This window comes from Pangasianodon hypophthalmus, chromosome 4 (genome assembly GCF_027358585.1).
Source record: "Pangasianodon hypophthalmus isolate fPanHyp1 chromosome 4, fPanHyp1.pri, whole genome shotgun sequence".
NCBI lineage: Eukaryota > Metazoa > Chordata > Actinopteri > Siluriformes > Pangasiidae > Pangasianodon > Pangasianodon hypophthalmus.
The window spans coordinates 17094836-17105046 of record NC_069713.1 but is presented as its reverse complement, the minus strand read 5'-3'; the positions used below and the strand labels follow the sequence as shown (position 1 = coordinate 17105046).

Below are 10211 nucleotides of genomic sequence, written 5' to 3'. Positions count from 1 at the left end.
GATAAAAACTAATCCGGTTTAAATGGGGCTTGAAAACCCGTCTCTTTGAGGAAGAACAGCAGCCCAGATAACACCAGATTTAGGCTGTTAGTACTCTAACTAACCAGTTTTAATTGTTAATAATACAAATGTTTTACAGTCCGTCTCTATATGTTATATTTGGCCAAACCAGTAAAATATTTAAAAAGATGTGATCTGGCCAGAACGTTTGACTCGTTCGTGTTTGAGAATCGCATGGCTCGTTTAGCCCAAAAGAGTTGTTGAAAAAGAACCGATTCTTTTGCGAGTCGCCTGTTATATTCTCAGAGGACGAGGAAGTGTGTGACGAGAATTCAGAAGCACAGGTCTGACAACTCTCACAACCAGAACGTGATTTTTCAGCTGCAGGTTCTGGGAAAAAAAAAAAAAAAAAACGTTTTCAGCTGTGAATCGTGAATCAGTGGCACTCTCTCTCTCACAGACAGACGCCAGTTTCGCGGCTGAGGCTGCGGCAGTCAGAGTGCGCGAGCTCACTCCGGAAAAACAGCACAGTGAGCGCGCGCATTCTCACCATCTGCAGGCGCGCTTAAAGGTCTGCGAAGCGTGTGTGCACTCCGGACCAAGCAAAAACGAAAATGTGTACGCGCAACGCGTCCGCAATGACGGAGTGGAAAACTGGAGATTGGTGAAGTTGCAGCAGCAGCAGCCGCAGCAGCCGCCGTGCGTGACAATGCATCGGATAGTGCAGAGGAGGCGTGCAGGGCCGCTCCGCTCCGCGTGGTCGCTGCTCGGTGCCGTGGCGCTCGCGCTCGCCGCCTCCAGCGCCGTGTTCACCGCATGGACGTGGCGACAAACCCGAGACCTGACCAGGTCCGTCCAAAATCTGCGCGACCGCTTGGATCAGGTAGACTGCCCTGCACAGAACCTGCACATTTCTCAAGTTCTCATCTCACATAGCATCAACTATCCACACTTTTCCCCACAAAATGCCAGCTGAATAAGATAAGGATCATATGCATCACCTAAATGTGTTGATTGTATTGCCATATAACTGAGTTACTTATTATATATTTAGAAAAATGTGCATTTATTACTGACGATGACGGATTGTCCTGTTAGCTGTGGTCGCATCAGAGTGGCTGGGGGATACTGTTACAGTTTTTTCTGTTCCTGAGTGTTAGCTAAATCAGCTTACAAACCTGGAGATACAGTGGCATGTCCACATTTTTAGGCATGAGGTGCATCTGTATAGGACAAAGTTGCATTTGCAGAATATCTTCTCTTTTTTCTATATTTTTTCTTTCTGAGAAATGAATAGCCATATAAAGAACTTTGGCTTCATAGTAACCCTGTAGTTCATTACTACAAAATTGGTCAAATTACTACAGTCGCACTTTCAATCGGCTGGAGGTAAACAGGATTTGTTAAGTCTGTATGAAGTGCATAGATGTAATAGACTTCTCAAACGTCAGTAATATTGCAGAATCACTGCCTGATCAAAAGTCACCGCCGATTTAAGAGTTTTGCCTCTGGCTCAAGTCCACTATCGTTCTTTACATTCAGGAGCTCGAATGTAGCCTACCTTAAACAGTTTACTAGCCTGCAGCAGCCACTTACATTTGTGGGTAGTGACAAATCTCTCAGAAAGGACACAAAGCAGCAGAAGTTGTAGCGCCGCTGGCCGGTCGGTAATAAACTCGGCTCAGTGTTCCACTTGATCATTTTGTAATTGTGCATCCTGCAGGCAGACATTCTTCTAATGGCACTCTCCGGCGTGTCTGGGCAGTGCTTTAACCGTCTGGCTGCTTAGTGAGGACATTTCGGGCAAAAGCACACATGCTGTGTTCTTGATTATACAAACAGCTGTGGTAGCACTTGTGGGGGTCTGTGGGGCGCGTTTTTATCGCTCCAGCGGAGAGGCACTGCAAGTTGTGGCTTATTTGGCTTGAGCGTTTCTGCCAAGCCACGTTTAGCGCAATTTACTGGAACTGCTGGTTCACTTGGCGCGCGCATGCGCCCGAGCAGGCAAACGGAGCATGCAAAGGCAGCCTGTCCAGCGTCTCCCATAAGAGTGTGTGTAATTATGGTGCAGTGATCGGTAGACTGCCATTCGCGGAGGAAGTGCAGTTGACGTCTACACAGTGCAAAGCTGCAGATGTGCATGTTGAGTGCGCACACACTCCACTCAATACTTTTTTTTTTTTTCCTGGTTAAGGGCTCTGTGATTTTAATGTATTTCTCAAGGGGAAAGTCTGTTGTAGGGTTCTGTTAAGAGTTCCCCCAGAAGGACAAACCGAAGAACTACAAGGATCTGGTTTGTTCATGGTTTAATATAGTTGGCATTTGCAGTACTTGTATTCGTGGAGGTCTGCAATATGCCTATGAGGCCACTGTCCAGTTACTAAAATGTTTCATTGCATGCTTGTCTAATATCATAAGTACCAGCGTGATGATTAAGCATTTCATTCACATGATCCCACAAACAACAATACAAACTTAGAGAAATGCGTTTTGTTTGTCTAAAGAGAAACCCTCTGCTGTAGGGTTCTACAGAGCCTTTAATGGTTCCCCCAGAGGGAAAAACTGAAGAACCCTTTAAGGAACAAGATGGCACCTACTTTCAGTCTTTAGCAAAGTTACATCAAGCATTCACTAATGTGTTTTAATCCACTGCAATGGTAATATGAAACAATATACCATTTTTCCATATGTGCAACTCTAACAGACACACACATGCACATGCTTAGAAAGACATGCTGATTCAGCAAGTATACGAGCCACACATGACTCTGGCACTAACTTTGTGCTGCATTGTGTGTTGAGCTAAATGTGCACTAGCCTCTGTGGCATTCACTTGATTTATGCAGTAAAAGAAATTTCACATTGCTCAAAGCATTTTTGCCAAATATTGCGTAGACCTGTTGCATTTCTTCCTCACACAATATGGCTCTTATTAAAAAAGCCTGTTTGAATTGCTGACAAAGCTTGCATGCCGGTCATAATTTTTTTTTTTTACTAATGTTGTTCTTGGTCCAGCTTCAACAAGGTCGTTTAAACATGCCAGGAATCTGTAGCTTTTAAAAAAAAATATCTAATGTGTGGCAACTAGTTTTGTGGGTGACCTATTAATAGAGGTGTGTTGAAGTGCATGCCAAGCTCCAGGAAGGGAGATGGTAGTGTTTGTTTGTGTCTGGTTCAGAAAAGTCTGTGGGTTTGATTATTTCGCAGGCTTTGCCTGGTTCGAGTACTGGCCACATGAAACACCAATTAATATCAACACACTCCTCCTGTCTACCCACACACCACATACCACATATTTATGTCCCCCTACCCTCTCTGTCTCTCTCTCTCTCTCTCTCTCTGTCAGGTGAATTTGCAGCGCAAGGCTATTGTCCAGCTTTTCCTGGAGAAGAGGGAGCTGCTGGAGAGCCTGCGAGTGAAGAGAGAAGGTACTGAGAGTCAATGCCTTTCAAACATGAAGCACTTGATGTCAAACATGTCCTTTCTGGTTTATATATGATGGTTTTATATAATGACAAAGTAAAACTGACAAGCACATGACATGAAGTAAAAAGACAGTAAATTGACACCAAGCTTTATAAAAATGCTTCACAATAAAGAGGTAAAATTATTAATTTGACATGGGGACACATGAATGCTCCACGTTACTGTCAAGGAACTAAGCTATGTAACATCAAGCAGGCTTGAGCATCGTCTTTTAAAATATGCAGCAGTTTTGAATCGCTATTGAAGGCAAAAAAAAAAAAAGAGAAGAGCTTTGGACGATATTTACAGAGCCTTGGACAGCATGGCATCTTGGGTGAACTAATGGGCACGTGTTTCTAAAAGCTGCAACTGGAAGCAGGAGGCAACATGCTGAGTGACAGGAGAAATTGCAGGTTTGAGCTGGACATGCACCCAGCAAAACCAACTGGCACGAGGGCCGCACAGGGTTGGCGGTTTTGGGGACATTCTAAATCAAGTGACCCCATTGCTGAAGCCCGAAATAACCTTAGTTTGTTATTTTGTGCAATTACGAATGCGCTTTGATAGCTCCTGCAATTATGCGATAAAGCATTTGGCCTAGTTAGGCAAGTGCAGAAGGAGCATGGAGCACTAACAGGGGAAAAACAGCAGGCATTCTGCGATAATGGCTAGAAAAGTGAGAAAAATAAACATTAGTTTATAACAGCTAGATGATTAGAGACTTATTGAACAGCTGAATTGCTTCAACAGACACCTGATAACTATATGATATCAGAGCCAAAATGCTCAGCCACAGTCTTTTTCATTTTGAAGCATGATTGTTCTCTTGCCTAAATATAGCAGCCCTCGGGGACAGCGAGAAGCTGCTAGTTCACCCAGTTTGCCAGCAATAACATTTGGGTGAAGTGCTTCTCTGGACCTCGTTTGATGTGTATGGTTTGTGGTCTGAGTTGTATCAGATTGTTCGGCTCACTTTTTGAAGATCTGCTGAGAGTTCAGGCAGCACTCATAAACCCAGACGCTCAAGAAAAAAACAGAACCTTTGGAACATCTATTAATTTATTACCGTTAGCTGAATAGTAGCCATGGCCATTGCTCTCTCCCCCATTCACACATGGAATCTTTACAGCCCCTTCAGGGTCACGAAAGATCCAGTGTCTTTATTCTTATACAGGAAAGAGAACATACTGTGCATGACTGTGATAAAACAATGGCTGAAAGGTGTAGAATGGAGGAAAGGGAAGAAAATATTTGACCATCTGGACAGACAATCAGGGCTTCATTTGGTCAGCAAATGGTACTAGTTTAATCCATGGTGTTTGTATCTGCACAGCTGTTCTATTCAGTACTTTGCTGAGGCCTCACACAGACACCTTGCTTCTTATCTCTCTACCAGAATTCATTCCAGAAACATTTATGACTTTTTGCAAAACATTTCTCCTTTTTTCCTTTATTTTGCAAGCTGGAGGGGCAAAAAGAAAAAATGGAAAAGGAAGGAAGGTGGCCTCTCACTTCGAGAGTAAGTTGATAAAATAGAGTTTTATCTACACATAACAGACAATTGCTAACATTATTATCCCCAAGGTTCTCAAGTCTGAAAGGTGTAGAATGGAGGAAAGGGAAGAAAAATTTTTGAACATCTGGACAGACAATCAGGGCCTCAGCTGATCAAGAAATGGTACTAGGTTAATCCATGGTGTTTGTATCTGCACAGCTGTTCTATTCAGTAACTTGCTGAGGCCTCGAACAGACACCTTGCTTCTTATCTCTCTACCAGAATTAATTCCAGAAACATTTATGACTTTTTCCCAAAACATTTCTCCCTTTTTCCTTTATTTTGCAAGCTGGAGGGGCAAAAGGAAAAAATGGAAATGGAAGGAAGGTGGCCTCTCACTTTGAGAGTAAGTTGATAAAATAGTTTTATCTACACATAATAACAGACAACTGCTAACTTTATTGTCCCAAAAGTTCTCAGATCTGCCTCTTGTTTTTCACAGTAACCAAAGATTCCGTCAAAACAGGTAAGACGAAACAAGCAATTTTTTTGGTAATACTATGTGGAGTGTAGGGTACTAATGTGTGTGAGTATTTTACAGTGGGGGATGAGGGAATCATTAAAGGATGGACAGAGCAGTACCTGAATATGACTCAAGCCGTGGAGTATAACACAGAGACTGGCACTTTTAAAGTAGTTCGGAGGGGTGTCTACTTCCTTTACTGTCAAGTAAGATGCTACAACTGTTTACTTTAGTAACACATGGACATGCATGAAAAAAATCCCCTCCCAATGTTTGCTTACTTGTTACTCTTTATCCAACTCTGGCACCTTCCTGTCTTTGACTCTTTTTTTTTTTCATCCCATCACTCACTACTTCTCCTTCAGGTGCATTTCAGTGAGCAAGAGAGTCAGTATGTGAAGCTGGAAGTGACTGTCCCTCAGGGCCCCTCACTTCAGTGCATGGAGGGTTACAGCACCACTCCAACCACAGGTTTTAAACAGTTCCACTTCCTGAAGCCGTGCCAGGTTTCTGGCCTCCTGCTCTTAGAGAAAGGCGCTGAGCTCAAGGCTGTGACCGGACGTAAGTTCACCCTGCAGGACTCAGGCAAACATTATTTCGGCCTCTTTAAGGTGAACTAGTGGATCAGCCACACAGTTCAGCCTCATTGACTGCATCTTTTTTTGGAGGTCTACCACAGTCGATACTCACTGGCTGGACGAACCATTGTTGGTTCTTTTGTTAAATGAGTTAAACATCTGTGTTTTTTTTTTTTTTTTTTTAAATCCGACACATTTGATAGGGTCCATGCAGTCATGGAGAATGGCTGTGACTGAGACAAGGATGTTTCCAGTAGCACCTGGGAGTAGTTAAATAATGACTGTACACATACTGGTGCCCTAAATATGGTACTAATCAAGATGGTAAAGACTAGTAGACCATGACTGCTGGACAGTTACAGTGGATCTTTTCTGGATTGCTTTGGTTTGGACATAAGTGCATAAACACTGACTTCACCAACTGTGCTTAAACGTTTACTTGTAGCCTGATAAGGACATTGTTCCAGACACATGGCTGCCTTCCCTAAACAGTGGCATGGGCAGGTTGAACAGAAGGTTCAGTGTTGGTGGTGTTAAGCCTGGACATTAAAAGGTGGACATGTGAGATTTCATCATCGGGATCAAACATTTGCTCTGACTAACATACGGTTGTCATTGGATCAGTTCAACTTTGAAGATTTTGAGTTATCAAGTACACACTAAGTAGTACTCCTTATATGTCCTTATTACTGACCTTCACAGACACTTCAACTAAAGCTTTAAGTGCCTAGTATATTGTTATATATTTTTTTATAAGATTGTGAAAATACAGTACAGATTGGCATGAAGTGGTGGTATGTTAACAACTTACAGTACTGCACTTCCATGTGTTCATTGCTATAGATAAATCTTGTAAAGTCACAATATACCTATGTTGTTTTTTTAATACAATGCACATTCAATTTTTAAAGTTTTTTAGAGGTAAAGTTACAGATTTTATACCAACTTTATTGCATTTAATCTCACTGGTTAATCATGCGTGAAACAACTAGCATTTCATTTTAAGCAACGTATGTCAGTGTCTCTTGGCCTTAAGACTACCATAAAAATGACAGTTTAATTAGGTCTGAAATTGAATGTTTGCCATTTTAAATGTTTGTTCTGATTGGATTTCCTAATCATACCTCAGCTTCCCTTTTGTATATCTGCACCCCCATTGTTTCCCCATGCCCTCGACTCTCACTTCCTTTATCATCTCAAGTAAATAGCCAAAAAACTTGGAGCAGTAACATATTCCCATTTGTCTCCCCCGTCTAGTCCTTCCCCCCTTCTTCCTCTTGCCATTATTCTTTATTTCCACTTTTTGGGGTTGCTCCTTGCACACAATCCACATTTGGATTGCTGCAGGGGTTTCTGCTGTTCAGAAACGGCATCCAAGATAAACTCATCTGGGTTGAGGTGAAGTGTGGAATGGCTGTGTGTGTGAATGTAGATGCGTGATCAGGGTAACTGCAATGGCAGTTGAAATTTCACAGCTCATTTGCCTGAATCTTAACTAATATGTACATGATGTACTTTTTAATTTGATGGACCTTAAACTATCTCTTTGACCATTAAAAACTGGTTGAATGAATTATACTATTACACAAAGCCAGAGAGTTCATAATGGCCAAACTGAATGTGTATGAGAGGTTGCAGTTTCTATTTGTTATAACTGTCATAAATTGATTTTACACAATAAATATGGTTAAAAAAAGTTGGTAAAATACATTGGCTTCTTGTTTACCAGTATATATATGGTGTTAATGGCCAGGTTCTGACTCATCATGTGTGTGACACTAGGCATTGAGATTAATCATTTGCAAGTTCTTTCTTCAAATTACTAAAGGCTGAAAACAGTAAAGACAGACAGTCAAGCACGTCCTGTTTTGCTCTACTGTTTCGCCCTTCCCATAATAAGCTGTTTGGTTTGCTAAGAATTAACACAGCTTTACATGTTTTCATTCGAATCTTTATTACAAACAAAACAAAAGAAAAGAAAGATGCATTATTAACATGTTCCGTTCGTCCACCCGGAGTCAAATCACAACATAGCCACTGATTTGGAACTGGTTCGGAACCACAGCTTACACAGTGACACTTATTAATAAATGAAATGTTGGAAAAGAAACAAATAAAAAAGAGAAATACAGAGTGGACAAAAAAGTGGTGCTTGATTCAACACTTAGAATCTCCCAATTTTAATCAAGCACTGAAATGTCATTTTCTCAGTCTTCACACAGGAGGTATGCAAGGGAATAGAGCAAATAAATTAAATTTTCAACTCGTTATCTATCTCTTTGAGTTGAGGCCTAGCTAAGGATAATGTAAGAGCAAGCAGGTGCAGAATTACATACTCTGTTCAACTCTTTACAGTTGCTTTGCTGTTAAGGCGCTTATGTCATTAATACTGTGCATTTCAGCAGCCAAAGGTGTCAAGTTTAAAAGTTTTCAGAGACAATGTAGGGATTTAGCTAATCTTAGATATAATAGATGAATTCATTATATTGTCAATGCATTTCAGGATTACATGAATGATCCACTGTGTGCAGATTATTTGCAAGCCCCAAATCTACTGTAGATCGCAAGCTAAAAAGATGTTAAATGTTCCGAAGTTCGTTCAACCTCTTCGTTGGCTATTATAACAATATGCTGTATATAGAGAGACATCATGGACCAAACATACAAAGAATTATCTTTCTTTTTTCCTTATTTTCATTTGGTAGAAGCTTCGCAATCGTAACATCAAGGACGATATCAACAGTAACGTTAACAATAATTATAGGTGCTAGGAACAAGGATTAAAATCACGAAAAAACACAATGAACTGAGCTTAAATATGCAAACAATTCAGAGACTCTGTAAAAAGGAGAAAGAGAAATATGAAAAAAAAGTGGAAAAGGAGTGCTGAGACATGAAGAACTAGGTGATTTTTTTTGTCTCCATAAGAAGAAGGAAGAGTACAGCGATGTGGAGATAAGGGAAAGATAGAATGGAGCCAGAGGGGAATTAGAGTAAGTAAAGCACTGTTGAACTTGATATAGTAACCATCACAAAGATGACAGCTAAAAAATACTTCCAGATGTTTAATTTAATGACATGTCATGGCTTAATTCGAATGTGTCAATCTAAATACATATCAATGCTTGTGATCCAAAAGCTAAATGCCATAAAGGCCTGTCTATTCAAACAAGAGACCATGACCAATGCCCCTGTCTTAAATGTCTCTCCTTTGTAATCATATCAGGCAGCTCGAAAATCCAAATATTATGTGGAGTAATTACAAAAGCAAGAGCTGCATCTTAAAGAACTCGATTTCATCTCGATAACCGTAACTGTTAATGTACTGAACAGCACTATTCTCAGTGTTAGCTTTACAGCTATGTGTACTGAAATGACAAAAAAAATCCTGCTGTTGCAGAGACTGTAGTATGGATCGGGAGGCACAGCTGGATGCAAGGATGTTTCTTTTAACATGAAACACAGAATGGGAAAGCATGCTGCTGAAACAAGGGGATGATGTGAAGCCTGGCAAATGCTTTTACACACACATGCAGCTTCATCTCTGATTCAGAGGGAGGCAGGATGCAAATGAGGTTCTGTAGTTGTGTGTGTGCGTGTGTGTGTGTGTGTGTGTGTGCGCAGAAGGTGTTTTGTGTCTCTGAGTAATCCCAAGTGTGAGCAGTTGAGTCAAGGCAGGATTTGAGCAAGAATAGATAGACAACAAGGAGGGTATTTGAAAAAGTGGTTTTGTGTGTGTGTGTGTGTGTGTGTGTGTGTGTGTGTGTGTGTGTGTGTGTGGGGAAAGTGTTCTGTTTTGTTTATATAGCCTGTTACACTGGTTTTCATCAAAGCAGTGCTATTATAATAACTAGGTAGTTTGCCAGTTAAAGTTATATGATGTGTGTTCAGAGGATTTTTCCCCCAATTTGTTGTTCATTTTGCCAATTATATCCCGGCCATTACATACTTTCATCACTTTAGGTCTGCTGAGAGAATAAGAGAAAGGCTTGATTTTGTGTGTGTGTGTGTGTGTGTGTGTGTAGGGCTGGGGATTATGGCTGGCCTCAATCGTCGATGCAGATCACTTCTCCACTGCGTTGCTCCCTCCTTCCCATCATAAGCTCTGCCTCGCGCTCTTTTTTGACTGACATTGGAGGCCCATTCAGCA

The 10211-nt window shown here is 41.2% G+C and overlaps 2 protein-coding genes across 2 annotated transcripts in view; one reads left to right on the top strand and one right to left on the bottom strand.

The window, feature by feature from the left end:
• The first annotated feature begins 211 nt into the window (after positions 1 to 211).
• On the top strand, positions 212 to 7848 carry tnfsf12 (TNF superfamily member 12). The gene is made up of 6 exons (XM_026936587.3): positions 212 to 883; positions 3347 to 3428; positions 5310 to 5366; positions 5463 to 5486; positions 5562 to 5689; positions 5849 to 7848. Exons 1-6 carry the CDS (start codon positions 710 to 712, stop codon positions 6101 to 6103), a joined length of 720 nt encoding a protein of 239 aa, XP_026792388.1. The 5' UTR covers positions 212 to 709; the 3' UTR covers positions 6104 to 7848.
• Positions 7849 to 7990: 142 nt separating this feature from the next.
• The window catches only part of chd3 (chromodomain helicase DNA binding protein 3), a 46379-nt gene continuing 44158 nt past the window's right edge, over positions 7991 to 10211 (bottom strand). Inside the window, exon 40 of the mRNA XM_026937151.3 lies at positions 7991 to 10211. Within this exon, the coding sequence (XP_026792952.2) occupies positions 10108 to 10211 (104 nt within the window). The 3' untranslated portion in view covers positions 7991 to 10107.